A 15,893-nucleotide genomic window follows, 5' to 3' on the forward strand; every position below is an offset into this window, starting at 1 on the left:
CCGTTAATGTGGGTGCGTGAGGAGTACTTGCCGTGTCTCTCGCAGCTTGTAAAGGGTGACACCTATGGGTCAGATTTGGCTCCTGCACTTAAGTGTCAGTGAAAAGGCATGAGTGAGGAAAATGTGTTTGTGTGCGTGAGCGAGCATGTGCGGGTGGTTTGCGTGAACACGTGTGTGTGTGCGTGTGTGTGCGTGTGTGTGTGTGTGTGTGTGTGTGTGTGTGTGTGTGTGTGTGTGTGTGTGTGTGTGTGTGTGTGTGTGTGTGTGTGTGTGTGTGTGTGTGTGTGTGTGTGTGTGTGAGCGAGCAGGCTTGCATACATTCCTGTGTGTGTGTGTGTGTGTGTGTGTGTGTGTGTGTGTGTGTGTGTGTGTGTGTGTGTGTGTGTGTGTGTGTGTGTGTGTGTGTGTGTGTGTGTGTGTGTGTGTGTGTGTGTGTGTGTGTGTTCGGATATTGGGTGCTAGAACCGAGAGCCTAGGGATGGTTCTGTGTGAAAGAGGGAGGCTGAATTTTTTACGGAACAGATGAGCGTAATCTCTGTGGCGTTGTACGGATTTATTCAGTTTGCATGATGAGATTAATGGAACTGTTTCATATCATTGTATTAGGATGGTTAATGAAGACAATTAATTAGAAGACATCCTTCAGGCTATTGTCATTTACATCTCTGAGATTTGGGTTAGAAATGGCCTCGTGCCATAGCTCTAAGTGTTTCTCCCCTTTCTATCTAGCTAATCCATGACTACAATTGTAGTCTCTATGCCATTTGCGTCATACTCTTAGGCCAGTGGTGACCTTTCCTTAATTATAGCAGGCCTGGCTTTAATCATTTTTGCAGACTGCGACGAGGGGGGATGAGAAATAGGCAAAAACCTTTGTGGTTTTGAGATGCAGTACTCCTGTGTACACATGGATTCACATTTGGTATGATCACAATGCAATGTCTCTTGTAAATAATCAGATTTTGTATTAATCAGTAATCATGATATATATTCAAAATATGGGATTTTTAAAATGACAGCTGCAGTGCTATTTTAGTACTAAAATACTTGTACGTAGTCAGGGTGTTCAAAATGAAACATGGCGTTATTCTTTTTATGAGTGTGTGGTCGCAGAGAAATAACACCCTACCCCGCATTTTTAAAGATTTAAGAAATGTACTTTGGGATTATTGTGTAATCTGAGCACTAATCTGGCAGTTGTGAAGATTTATTCAGGTGGGAGTTCGATAGGATTTTGGGATTCAGATGTGTTTTTACCCAGGTTATAGTTTCAGGGAAGATTCCTTCAGGCAAAATAATTCCTGAATTAAGGGTTACTTAATAAAAATAAGAAACATGTTCCGAATTGAGGAATTGAAATGCACAGGAATGGAATATTCAAGATACCGAGTAGTCTTTAAAAAATATATATTTAGCATTATATACTGTAGATTGGATTATATATATAATAATGCAATCCATACATTGATCACCCGGCTGTGTATTGCCTGCCATTCAAGTTGTTAGTATTGAGTCCTGCTGCCCTATAAAAACATAATGTAACTGTATAGACATGCGCTGTATAGACATGCAGGGTGCTAAACTCGTATAAGATGTGTGGTGACTCCAGGGCTGAATACTTGAACGGGGCATGTCAGTAGCTGCTGTAGCGTTGTCAATATATCAATAGCCCACAGAGTAGTGATCCTGAGCATGGAGGCTTTTTTCAAAAGAACATTTAAGTACATTTGCTGAGAATTAGCTGACTTGTGTAATAACTGATGGGCCATATTGACTGTGATCCAGTTTACTGTTGTCAAATCAATGCTGCTGCAATGCAAGTGCGACTACTTTTAAACAAACTTAACAGGCAGAGGGAGTGCTCAGAGGGCACTGAAGGGAAATAAAGAAGATTGATGGCCTTTTTATTATCTGTTTTTTGCTATCTTTCCTTTGTGTGTTACTTACAAACGGCATTATGGGATATCCATTGTTTGGACTTCAATGCTCCTAAATGGCCTGCTATATCGAGCCGAGGCTTTTAAGGTGGTTGCAGGGGATTTCTGACTTTGAGTTGGCATACAAATACAAAGAGTTGTGGGCTCAGAAAAGTTTTAAATATTTATGATTCCTGTGTTGCGATTAAAGGGTGGCAGAGGTGAAACGCGGCTCATTTTAGTGCACAACCGCAGCTTGGGTCAGTTGTTTGTGTGTGTGTGTTGTGTGTGTGTGCGTGTGTGTGTGTGCGTGTGTGTGTGTGTGTGTGTGTGTGTGTGTGTGTGCGTGTCTGTGTGCGGTGTGCATATGCACACATGCTTGCAGAGTCTTGCTACATCTAGAAATATTTGATTTCCCGTTTGTTCACGGATAGTTACTGATAACATATTCATAATAACTTTTTATTATAAACAACCTCACTTTAAATAGTAGCAAACCGTTTATAACAACTACTATTGTTGCTACCTATAGAAACAACGATGCATGACTAATAATAAAAAAAGTATTATGATGTATACAGTATATACTTTATATTTTATGTTTAGACGTTAGTATTATTTTCTCTCTCTCTCTCATTCTCTTTATATATATGTATATATATATATATACATATATATAAACACACACACTTATATATACATATATAAATATAAATATAAATGTTATATATTTATCTGTATATTCATGTGTATATATTATTTAATATTTTCAGACTGATTGTTGACAACCAAACAGCACAGGGCAGCAGGCAGATACCGCCCTCTTTGTCTGCTGCCGTTGTAACTGCGTGTCAGCGAATGTAATTGTTGTAAGCTCCTATCGAAAAAAACGCTGCCGTCCCTTTAAGTGCTTCCACCAATTCTGATGGTGTGGTGATTTACATATCCTATCCTCTCCTCCCCCTTTAGGAGAGCTGAGCGAGGATGTGGAGGCTGCTAGTGAGACTACCACAGACCAGGAGGACCAAACCAAAGACAGAGAGAGTGGGGGGGATAAGGACCTCACCAAAGGGACAGGTAAGGCCTCATTTTACCCTCAACACATTAGGGAACCACTGCAAACAGGAGACACGTGGCCTAAACCTGATATCTGCTGAACAACATGCTTTTGTCTCATTTAAGTATAGACATTTTTATCCAAATATGGAGAGCTTTTGAAGTATTAGGCTCTCTTAGAACTCCTCAAATCCAATTTTGCTCCACATTTGCAGAAAAAAGGCTACTTTTACTGGGAGCTTCTACACATTAAATCCCATTAGTTATAATGTGACCAGGTGATCCGGGTTTTGTTTTTTCTGAATGGGGCACTGGAGGACTCTCTGTCTTTACTTAAACACACACCTGCACAGTTTGTGAAATGATTACCCCCTTCTCAACTTCTCTTTGCAGTGTGTCACTTAACTGCACACACATGCACACATGCACACACATGCATGTGTAGTCAGGCACACACACACACACACACACACACACACAAACACACACACATATACACACGCATACACACATACACAGCTGTGTTCCTTATTAGACTGGGCTATTTTTATCCCTAGCATTTCCTCATTTCAGGTGCAGATGTTGACTTTCATGTAGGGAGGCGGGGCTTGGGATGAGGGGACATACTGTGAGAGTTTCAGGCCTTTCTACTACTTCCTAAGGATTACTAGTCCTGTGTTCTGTCTACACTACTGTTTATGGATAACAAACTTGCTTTATACTTCATTATGTTCATGTCATGGATTTGATATGGATTTGAGTTGAAGTTTGGCAATGTTTGCCATAATGGTGAAATACTAATTTGCACAATCCCAGGCCGACCAGGGGCTGTCAGCAATGTGCATGCATAAAGTTTGTTTTGAGGACAGCGCTATATCTATATGCTATTATGCAGCATTGCAATTATGCAAGAGTTATTTTCAGGATATTTGCATGGAACCGTTTGCAGTGAGTAGTTGCAGACAAAGTTGTGGTGTTCAAAGTGTGGTGGTGCTGGTGGAAGGAACAGTATGGACTCCCATCTGGAACCTAATGGAAACGTGTAGTGCAGTGTGTTTTACAGGAAGCATGGAGACACGTACTCCTTTATCCTTTAGACTGGATTGCAAACTGTCCTGAGACTCACTAGCAGGAGAGATGGATAATTAGTCCTGGATTGGATGGTAAAGTGCATTTCATCCCGACAAATAGCACTTTCACTTTACCCGTCTGCTATAGTTTCCTGGTAGTTTTGGGGTTTTGGTTTTTGCAATGGGGAAAATCGAATGTCAATGAAATGACATTGTTATTGCTCTGATTGATTGTTCTGCATAATATTTAGATTTGGAGTCGTGTTGTGAACAGATGGGAAACAATTCAGACCTTATGCACACCACCAGACTTTCCTATAGTAAAGCACAAAAAAAGTTCATGGCACTGTTTGAAGCCCAGGCTTTGTAAAATGTCTTTGATATCTGAACTTCTATTTTAAATGAGGCAGAGTTGTTTGTGCTCTTTGAAAGGGCGACACTCCTCTTTGATGGAAGAAATAATCATATGCATGCCTGCCTGAATATGGCTAAAAGTATGTTTTAGCACATCAAAATAAAGCACTTTAAAAAGCATTAAAATGAGCTGGCCGATTAATAATTCAGTCATACCTGTGGTGTTCAGGAAGACGACGCCTCGCATTAGGATTCCTCCTTTTTGGAAGGCATGCAATTTGATACAAGCATATTCAGTTCCTTTCCTCCCCTCTGTCAGTCGCTAATCACGAAAATAAGTGTGTTTCTGTGTTTTCACAAAGGAAAGATGTGCTTGCATATGAAATATTTACAGCTTCCCAGCAGCTTATTAGAAACGCTTAGTTAAAAATAGCGTGTGCATTAGGGGGAACCAGGTCTCGGAGTTCTGTTTGATGTCAGTGAAGAAGGTGGTTAAGTAGGTTGGAATGGAAGGGTTTGTGGGGTGGAGGGGGGGGGGGGGGGGCGGCGTTGTCAGCTGAACGAGAAGGCAGTCATATTTTAATGGAAAGCCCCTCTTTTTTTCTACTCTAAACTTTGGATTGAGGGACACGATGCCCTCTCAGAGGAAGTCATCTCACGAGGAGGGGAGCAGAGAGGGAGGTCCCAAAATGCGATTTGGTAAACAGTAGAACTCTTGTTTAGCTGGAAAGCTCTCTCTCTCTCTCTCTCTCTCTCTCTCTCTCTCTCTCTCTCTCTCTCTCTCTCTCTCCGGCTGGTGCCTGCCCTGGTGCTGCCGGTGTGTGAGAGCATCCAAGCTGATGCTATTTGAAGAACCCTACCTGAGATGTGCTGGTGAGGCTGTCTAACGTTTGAAGGTCCATCATTAAAACTATTCAAGTCTTTCTTCTCATCCCTGTCAAGCAACTATCGTGAAACAGAGTGTGGCAACGTCGTTCCTTTACAAATGACAGTCATTGTCAGACAGGGACATTAGCGTAACACAGAAGAAAAGCTTTTCCCTTATTTTAAGCCACTGTCAATCTGATTTTTTTTTTTTGGTCTTTTGTCTTTTCAGTGTCACAGCATCTCATTAAAATCATTTAGAAATGCATCAGACGCTCATGTAGAATGCAGATGTATTCTTCGTGTCATCTCCTGGAAGAAGCCTTCATTTTTTGGTTACTTTTTTATTTATTACCGAGATCACACACATTCTACATTTGTGTAGACCTCGCACGCGCCGCATGAAAACCTATTTACACTGTATTTACACTGCAAGGTCTTCACATTTGAAATGGAGTTCACCGAATGCTAATCGAAGTGTATACAAATAATCCCCAATAACCATATGAGGAATACATTTAACTTTGGCTTCAACCAAAATGTAGCCTGCTTCCCAAATAAGTAATCCAGAGGGTCATTTATAATGCTAATAATGAAATATTCATAAATGGCCAACTGTGAGCATTTCTCCTCTCCGCTCCTGTCTTGTTCACCTAGCTGAGACAGCACTGATGAGATAGGGGGGGGGGGGGGGCGGGGGGTCTGCACAGGAAAGGGAATCCATATTTGTATGTGGGTCGGATGGTGTATTGAAGCATTGGCTGAACCTAACGCGTAGCGGACCAGCCGGTAAGGTTAGAGGCTGGTCAAAGCCACGGAGGATAGGAGACCACTTGGTGTACTTCAGGTCCACAAATTGATTTTGATAGGTTCAAAAGTGAATGTATGGGAAGGTTAGCATTGCAAGTTGCCTGTGTACTGTACGGGGAGGGAAGGCGAGGGGGGGGGGGAGGGGTTCTAGGGGTTCTTGGAGTTGGATATGATTGCCATTCACCGCAACTGAGCTTTATGAATAATTCCTCCCGTACCCTGTTGTTGGACCTTGAATACAAAGCCAGCGGGACATGACATTACTATGTGTCGGCCGCAATCTTCCTCGGCTCTCGCCAATAATACAATAATGTATATATTTTTTGTTTTGTATTGTAAACGGGACAAACTAGGCAATTGTATAATTTATCAAGTTTAACACTTTACACAAACAACAACTAATTACGCAAAATTTGTGCCGGATACCTTGTCTCTGCCTTCTTCTCCTGTATTTTTATTTCGTTTATACAAGCGTTGGGTTGTCCAGTTATATTATTCTTCCACAGAGATATTATAGAAATAATGCTGAATAGCTGTTCAATTAGAGAGTTTGAAAATTGTGACTTTATGCATGAATATGTATAATATAAGCACAGAAGCAACATATCATATGTGGTGAAATACAAATCTAAAGGGGAGGCCAGTCACAGATAGGCAAAATAGCACATGCTAGCATTCTTATAGTGCAACACACACAACAAGGCAGTATCAAGCCGATACAAATAGACAGTTTGCATTCTGTATGTATCATAAGAACTGCGCAACGGCACTGCACTCCCTTCTTCAATGTCCCACTTGATGTGGCTTCGGTATTGTGAGCCCTAGGATGTCCATAATGTGTCTTAAGTGAAACAAAGAGCAGAGATGGTTGAGGATTAAAACCAGCCAAGACAGGACAAGGTCAGACTTATCCTACACATAAATCCCCCAGGCCCTGACAGTGACGATACCGTTATTGCTTTCTTTACTTAGTTCTCGTTTCCAATACATGGCGCCGGTGCGACAAACAGGGGCGGATAGAGTGTTTACATATTCATATCATGTCCACTGAGTATGTGTCATCCCGCAAATTATAATTCCTTTTGTCTTTGAAGATAATAGACCATAAATTGTCCTTGTTTGCGAGCCAACTCTGTGAAAGCGCGATGTTTATGAGTCTCTGCAGCCAGCCACCGCCGGTGTAATGGAGCAGCACTATGGGGCTGCTTCTGGGGAGTGTCCTCTAAAGGTGAACGCCGTGTCAGCCTCTTGTTCGGCGCCCGCCAAGATTAATAACACCGCAGCTAATTAATATCTCCTCCTATTCCTTTCTTTTTTCATTTCGAATTCGTCCTTATTGCAATCATGCCTCCCAGGCATACACACCACCACAGACGGGGAGAAAAAACACACACACACACGCGCGTTCATTTCCTCTCGCTCCTTCTCTTGACAGTGTATTTTCCATTCAGGGAATTATTTTATTAGAGGCGCACATACAGTATATATACGGGAAATTCATCAAGGTGCGAGGCATAAGTAGTTACCTCATTCCTTTGAATTAAATTGAAACATTTAGTTGCGTGGGGCTTCAGGGAATGTCTATATATACATAAATTGTTTGCAGGAGAAAAGGGTCAGTGCGAGTGCATGATTGCGCGTAATGTGAGTGTCTTATATTAGTGGGCGGAGGGTCTCCAATTAGTGGGTGACTTTCTAGGGGAGTAGAGGTGAGCCTGAAGGAGATGAACTCCTGTGTTGCGCTGTGCCAAGAGTCAAGGTGGCTCTCCCTGCAGAGAGGCAGAGAGAGGCCAGACCAATCTGAAGGAGGACAGACGTAATGTGGCGCATCACAGTCTAGTGGAGGCAGTACAGTGAGGGCAACATTGAGGGGCTCGATAGACTGACCCACATGGATGGACCTCAGTGTGAGGCCCGTCCATGAGGTCCATCCATAGCACTAGAGGCTGCCAGAGCACCCTGTTACTTTCTGGAAATAAATGGCTGGGCAGAGTTCTGGTCTTTATTTCCAGGCCACCCCTGGATCACCTCTCAGTCCTATGAATGAACAACACCGTTGTCGGATGAGGGGTGAAGACCCCTGCTTCATACCCCGCCAATCTCTCCTCGCCCCCACTTCCCTTGCGTTAGGGATAGTTTTCCCCAGTTGAAGTGTCAACTCTGAATATCAACTCCCTCCTCATCAAGGACAAACGAGAACACGAATGGTTGGAGATGGTCGAAGTCAGAAGAACTTAGTTTGTTCAGAGGCTGGTCTCGAGCGGGGGGCTCCTCGTCTTGTTTCGGGCCGGACCCTGAAAGCATGAGGCAGCTGTGATTGCTTCTGAGACCGGGGCAGACTGTGCTGACAACCTTTCTGCTGGCGGAGCAGTGCAGCTCAGCTCTGGGAGGTGAGACAAGGTGCCAAAGTCCAATTCACTTACGGGACTCGACAGCACAAAAGCCCCTGGTTTACGGAAAAGGGTCATGAATTAATAATCACCTAATTGACTCTTGCTTTTTTCCTTCCCCCCCCCCCCCCCCCCACTCTCTCCGGTTCTGCCTTTTGTGCTTTCAGACGAAAGCCCATTCGGTGTATCTGTCAGAAGAGGTTTGGTGTGGATGGGACTTCTGTGTTTAATGGGCAGGCAGGAGGGACAGAGACAAGACCCCTGACAGACACTAAGGTCACAGGCAGGACTCCCTAGAGAGGAATCCATGTGAATGTGGTCCAGCGTCACTAATACAGTGTATCTTGCATTTTTCTTTTGGCCTGCACCCCTCGACTCATATTTCAGATACCTCAGAGTCTCCAGTGTGAGGTCAGGCTAAGTCAATCAATAACAACTACCAACAAGAATAAAGCGGCATCTAAGAGAAGCTCAATTTTTATAATGGTTGGACTTGAAATGCTTTCCTTTTACATTTCTGATGCATGGTAGCCGGCAAACTGCAGCCTTGACAAACTAGACTCTTCTAGGTTCTAATAGTGTCAAGGATATAACATAAAAGACACTTGAATTAATACCATAGTATTAAAGGAGGCAAAACTCCCCATGTGCATCTGACCTTATTTTCTTCTACTACTATTCTATATCAATGTGTGAAGACTTTAGTAGCTTGTGTATGGAGCAGAAAAAAGACGAGTCCACATTTACAGTGATACGATCACCCTGTATTGCACACCTTTTCGTTCTGGTATGCTCCCAGCCTATTTTTCATTACTCTTGACAAGGAAAAACAGGAAACAGTAGCTGGATTTTAGTCACGGATCTGGTGACAGAATTGGGTTTGGGATTCTGAAGAGAAAAGCAATTGATCAGATTTATGGAGTCCTAACTGGCCGTGAAAAGGTCTCTTCTCTCTCTTTCTGTCCGTCTCCCTTTTGCCCCCCTACTCTTCCTCTTCCTTGAGCTCTATTTATTACTTTACACACACAGGCGCACACATACACGTACTCACACACACATGCACCCAAGTAGACACACACACACACACACACACACAAAACTTGGGCGAATTTTCTCTTTGTTTCTTTGGGACATGGTGGTCTTTCTCACACACACATTTCTTTGTTGTATGTATGCATGTATGTATGTATGTTTGTATGCATGTTTGTATATATATATATAGAGATATGTACAGCTTATTCATGTACACCAGTTTGTGAGTAGAACTCATGAGCGTTCGTATGAGCCTCACAGCACTGTCCCGCCAATGGGTCTGAGTGAAGTCCGAGGCGGGGGGGGGGGGGGGGGGGGGTGGTGGGGAGAAGTAGGAAGTAAGAAGTGGGGAGTGGACTCGGACGGGGGAAGAAGGAAGTGCCAGGGCCAGTGCCCACGGCGGAGAGGTTAACGTCAGCGAATGGGAGGTTCCTTTTGTTTAACATTTCCTTTGTTTATTGGTGGATGTGTTTAACGGGATTGGCTGTGACTGGCCCTTAATGGGGCGTCTCTGGGAGATCCAGCAGCAGGCCGCGGTGGCCGTCGCCAGGGTCCCCCACTGGGTAATCAGTTCAGCTGCCCCTGGCCTGATTGGAGCCGACACTTTAATGTCTGGAGCAGGAGCGTGGTCAGCCCTTCTTAACCTGACCCCCGCCCCCACTCACTACACACGCACACACATACACACACACGCACACACACACACACACTGCCACCGCCACCAAAGCTCCCCCCCCCCCCAGCAATGCCCGCTTTTCTCTCAATTTGCCCTCTCAGGACTGTACAAATTAGGCCAAATGTAACTCTTTATGGGCTTGTTAGTAGCAGGAGAAGCAGCCCCCTTCCATCTCACAGTGGATGCGTCCCACTGGTAGCCACTGTACCGCCCCGAAGAGGCGCTCTCACGCGTGACAACGTTCGGCCCGTTGCTGTTTTATGCCTTCTCTGTGGCCCCTTTTCTTTATTTAGATCTCTGTTTGTCTCCAGCCCAAGCTTCCCCCACGTCTATGTTTATGTTTAGCTCGAAATATGGAACTTGTTATAGTTGAAGCAAGGATCTTGTGAGGCCCGGCCTTCTAAAAATATAAGCAGTCATGGCAAGCAGTGAATCATAGTAGTAATGTGAATACACTTGAAGTATGCGTTTCAAGTGAGATGGTTTAAAGAATAGGCAGCCAAAGGTTAATAACGATTCCATATCTGGACTCTGTTTTGATTCTTTTTTTTTGTTGTTACGAAACACTGTATGAGTCAAAGGGCTTTCATGCAGTATTATTCTGGTATTGCAAACGATTGAAATTGTTAGTGTGGATTCAAAATGGTTTTCCCATCTACTCTTGTCACAGTCGATTGACAACACAGTTAGAGGAGTCTACGGCCCTCTGTGTTGTGTATGTGGAAGAAGCGGGAGGATTTTCCCAGAGGGATCAAGCTAGAGGTCACTGTTTCACCTTGGTTTTGGTACTGCTCTTTTGAACCCCTCACTGCCAAATCAAATTGTACTTTCACGTTCTTTCCAGTCATAGAGTTCTCCTTATGTAGAACTTTATGATACTGCATTTGTAATATATGACACTAGCATGATACTCAAGCTCCATATAGTATAAAATAAATATGACACTAAATATTTAGAAAATATACATTTTCTTCAAAATAAAATATATTTATGAATCTACCTGTGAACAAAATTCCCAGGTAGAGAATCCAAAGTGTATCGCAATAACTTGAACCTTCCTAGGGACTCACAGGTAAAGAAAGCCTGTCAAAGTCTGCCTTCTTTGGTTTAATTCAAGATTGTGGGGCCCCTAGTAATGGTGTGGTTACCTACACCTGTGCTTCCGTCATCTAAGATGTAGTTCAATCGTACTTTGGAGCAGACATTCCCAAGCCCTTTATACACACAGACGTATTGATTAGCCTGTTGCTACACTGCACAGTGTCCACATTGTAATTACATGTCTTGTCTCCCCTCTCTATCTTGTGTGTGTGTGTGTGTGTGTGTGTGTGTGTGTGTGTGTGTGTGTGTGTGTGTGTGTGTGTGTGTGTGTGTGTGTGTGTGTGTGTGTGTGTGTGTGTGTGTGTGTGTGTGTGTGTGTGTGCGTGCGCATATCCAGCATTGTCCATCCAGTTGGAAAGGGAGCAGACGGATTCTCCCATCCCTACCAAGAGGCCATCCTCGCGGTCGGAGCCTGTCGAGAGCCCCCTCTCCTCCAAGCGTCCCAGGACCACTGAGAAGAGCAGTGCGGAGCAGGTGAGAGAACAAGAGAAACATCTTCTCTTTGCCTCTTCACATCTTTGCTGTGCCACTTCTCATTTCGCTATCTTCCTTCTCAGGCTTTCAAATGTGGCAAACTCCCTAATCAAACAAAAAGGTTCTCCTGTCTGATCAATTGGCCCAATCTCGTTTTTAAGCCTCATACCTGAACAGCAATTAAGGGGAATGAAAAGAGAGGTGCTCTTTTGCCTCAGATCTGCAGAGTTCTGCAGGATCTTTGATACGACGCACACTTGAATACATTTCATCTCTAAAATGAGGGTTGCATTTCTGCTGTAGTTGCAGTGCTATTTGTGTCAAAGGTTGAGAATCAATATTGTATATGACAGAGGCAATACTTTGATGTGTGCTCAGACACAGTCTGTGATCATAGGCACATGCCTGGTGGGGATGGGGGGGGGGGGGGACATGTTTACCCCTGTCATCAGGGTGCCTTATACCGGGAAACAATTACTGCTTTGACTGGGCTTCTCTGTAAAACACCCCATTGACCGTGATGCCCTTATTTCCTCTGTGCCCATGCCGTGCAACAGATGTACCAGTGCCCTTACTGCAAATTCACCAACACTGACCTGAACCGTCTCAGAATGCACGTGATGACCCAACACTCTGTCCAGCCCATGTACCGCTGTCCGCTGTGCCAGGACATGCTCAACAACAAGGTCCACCTGCAGTTCCACCTCACACACCTGCACAGCGTGGCGCCTGACTGTGTGGACAAGCTCATTGCAACGGTAAGTTATAGAGTCTGGGTCTGGCTCTGTGTGTGTGTGTGTGTGTGTGTGTGTGTGTGTGTGTGTGTGTGTGTGTGTGTGTGTGTGTGTGTGTGTGTGTGTGTGTGTGTGTGTGTGTGTGTGTGTGTGTGTGTCTGTGTCTGTGTCTGTGTCTGTGAGTGTGTGCAATTGTATTGGATTTGCCAACCTGATCTCAATTTTCTAAATCATGACATTGACAGATTAGCCTTAATCCAAACATTAGGAGTGCCTTTGATGATTGACTCACTGCATGTCTTTGAGGGCCTTTGGTTTGTTGCCCTTTTTCCAGGTGGATTGTAAATATTTTATCACTTATTTCTTATTTTTCAATTCAAGAGACTTTCACATGAGTAACGTGATATTTGAAACAAAGCCTTTTTATGATGCAACCGCTTTTATCCCATGATGCAAAGTTCAGGCATTAGAACTGATATATTTTTGTTCAAACTCAAATCTCAGGTGAACCCCCAAAATAAATAATGAACTATAGTAAACGCTTTTTAAGATATGGTTGAGGAACTCAAACTGGTTGAACATGTAAAGAACTAAGACAGTTACAACTTCTCAAACCAAGGGAGGGTTACATCCTTGGTAATGACCTTCATTCACAAATACAACACTCCATGACTTCCACTCCTTGACTTTGTTTTTCAAACAATCTTTACTGGAAAATGACAACATTCTTTCCTGTGTAAATGTAAATATAAGCAACTGACGTGAACTGATTAACAAAATCACTCAGAGAGATTTTTCCTCTCCTTCCTAACCATAGGAAGGCTAACAAGTAAATAGCAAACCCATTATAATGGAGCACTAGACTGTGTTTTTTTTCTTTTAACATAAAAATACATTGACCCACTGCAATAATCACATGCTAGAACAGAGGTAATATAAAACACATTTAAGTTGGCACCTTTTTCCCTAACTCGTGAATATAGACGGAAAGGTACTTTATCCCTTTATTTATGTCTAGATTTAGAGCCTAATGAATTTTACAATAGCTTACTCTTATTTTTTCCCAGACCATGCATAAAGATGCACTCACTCCCTTAGTCTTCATTTACCTACTCATTGCAATTCTGTGCTTTAAAGAAACCTTATGCCATCCTATTTGCTCTCCATCGCCATTCGCCTTCTCTCTCTCACCCCCTCCACCCCCTCTCTCACTTACTCTCTACCTCTCCCATCTCTCTCTACCTCCCCCATCTCTCTCTCTCTCTCTCTCTCTCTCTCTCTCTCTCTCTCTCTCTCTCTCTCTCTCTCTCTCTCTCTCTCTCTCTCTCTCTCTCTCTCTCTCTCTCTCTCTCTCTCTCTCTCTCTCTCTCTCCCCCTACAGTACCTCACTCTGTCTCATGTCTGTCTAAGAGAGGGGTAATGAAAATAATTGTGCTTCATTAATTCTGAATCTGGTTGGGCGACAGCCATTTTGAACTGTGTGTGCCAATTAAGCAGTTCAAATTAAAAGGGACCTTGGTATACCCTCTGCTCTTTCCACTCCCAGCCTAATAAAGCCTTGTGTAAAAACAGTCCACATCGTAATGTTCAATGTTCATCAATGCTATTATGCTTTCCAATTAGCATTTAGTTAAATTTACCAAAGATGAGATTGTTTTGTATTGACTACTATCGCTATGGAATACAAGTCTTTCTTCATTCCAAATAACCCAAGTACTAATTTAGAATTGAAATACAGGCTTAGTGACACTCTGTAAGTCATATATTCGGCACATGCCAGGTCAGGAAGAAAATAGCTTTTTAACTAGCGCATTTCTGCAATGATTCATTTGTGCAGTGGCTTAAATAAACCCACTTTAAATTAAATCTAGTTCAAATGTATTACATTATGTAACTGCTATTGAATACCTAATAAGAATTTAAATAACATTTCTATATTGGCTTCACTTGATTTGTTATCATCCAAAATAGATTCCATATTATTGATGCCCATGGTTTAGATTACTTTGGTGACATCAGAGATGTGGAGAGGAGAAACAGGGCAAGGTGTGTGTTGGGTTTGGGGGAGTGAATTGAAATGCAGGGTGGGGGATTGAGCTGATTATTCTGTTTGTAACGTTAATTGAAGGAAGGTGAAACTGACAGGTTCTCATCTCCCAGCCTCCTCCCATCCAAGCAGATGATTATTGTTAACTAGGGGCCTGTTAATGAGGGAACCTGATGACATCTTTTGTGGGTAAAATTGGCCTATCAGAAAGAAATGGGAAGGAAGTCAGGTTGGGATGGCAAGGATAAAAGGAGGTTGCCGTCATTCACACATGATTGACTTCAACCTTTTTTTGCTACTCCATATTTTATTTTCTCAAATTAATAATCAGTGGTCCTTGAAATGTTCCAATTAAAAAGTAAAAGAGTAGAAAATGTTTTTTTTCTTTCATTTGATATTCAAAGCAGAGCTTTGTTTAACTTATTTATTATTATTTATTATTGTCTTTATTAAGGTATCTGCTTATCTGAAGATCCTTCTCCCAAACATGCTTCTTCGTTTCTGAAACAAGCTATTCTATGTATTGTTTTTTCAAAAAATAGCTTGTCAAATTAAATTTGTTCCCTGGTTACTGTACTTTTGCAATAACTTTTCCATTATAATGGACTGCACATTTTATGTGGAGGAATTCTTTAATTAAGTCTTCTCAAAAGCCTTTAAAGTTTTCCAAGGTAGGCCGTTCACGCATAAGTCACTAATTGGCTGAGGAATAACTCTGATTGACAAAACACAGCCAATGATCAAAGCTGAAATCTAAGGCATGGAAAATCAAATGTATTATAGTGGTGTGTGTGTGTGTGTGTGTGTGTGTGTGTGTGTGTGTGTGTGTGTGTGTGTGTGTGTGTGTGTGTGTGTGTGTGTGTGTGTGTGTGTGTGTGTGTGTGTGTGTGTGTGTGTGTGTGTGTGTGTTTGTGTCTGTCTGTTTATGCTCTTATTTTCTAATAATTAATTTCACAAACATTTTTTGTCGATTGCAACAGTTGCTTCACCTTACAGTTCACCAATGTGGCAATTGTATTAACAAAGGAACCTATAGATTTGTTTGGATGATTTTTCATATGAATTCTGTTGTGCTTCTTCCAGGTCACAGCAAGCGAAGTGTTGCCAGCAAGCATGTTCATACCTGTACCGGGACCAGACAGGGAGGCCCAAAGTGCCTCGCAGTCGACATCCAACGCTGAGGACTTCAAGAAACAAATGGGTTAGTACTAGTGACACTAGTTGCTACTTTTTTTAGACATTACGATTTGTTTTACAAATGCTGCATTTGTGAGCTGCAAGTCTTCAGCTTGATTTCTGTAACTGTGAATAAACAACATCCTATTATATGCAAAAGATAAACAGACAAGTATGTGTGAAAACAAAGGAT

General features: G+C 42.7%; 1 protein-coding gene across 1 annotated transcript in view; it reads left to right on the forward strand.

Moving 5' to 3' along the window:
• The window catches only part of zfhx3b (zinc finger homeobox 3b), an 87,248-nt gene that overhangs the window by 58,775 nt on the left and 12,580 nt on the right, over positions 1-15,893 (forward strand). The window contains exons 5-8 of the mRNA XM_060072021.1: positions 2,846-2,993; positions 11,607-11,743; positions 12,301-12,501; positions 15,608-15,725. Of these exons, the coding sequence (XP_059928004.1) occupies positions 2,846-2,993; positions 11,607-11,743; positions 12,301-12,501; positions 15,608-15,725 (604 nt within the window). The remainder of the gene's footprint in view (positions 1-2,845; positions 2,994-11,606; positions 11,744-12,300; positions 12,502-15,607; positions 15,726-15,893) is intronic.

The sequence above is a fragment of the Gadus macrocephalus genome, chromosome 14, assembly GCF_031168955.1.
Source record: "Gadus macrocephalus chromosome 14, ASM3116895v1".
NCBI lineage: Eukaryota > Metazoa > Chordata > Actinopteri > Gadiformes > Gadidae > Gadus > Gadus macrocephalus.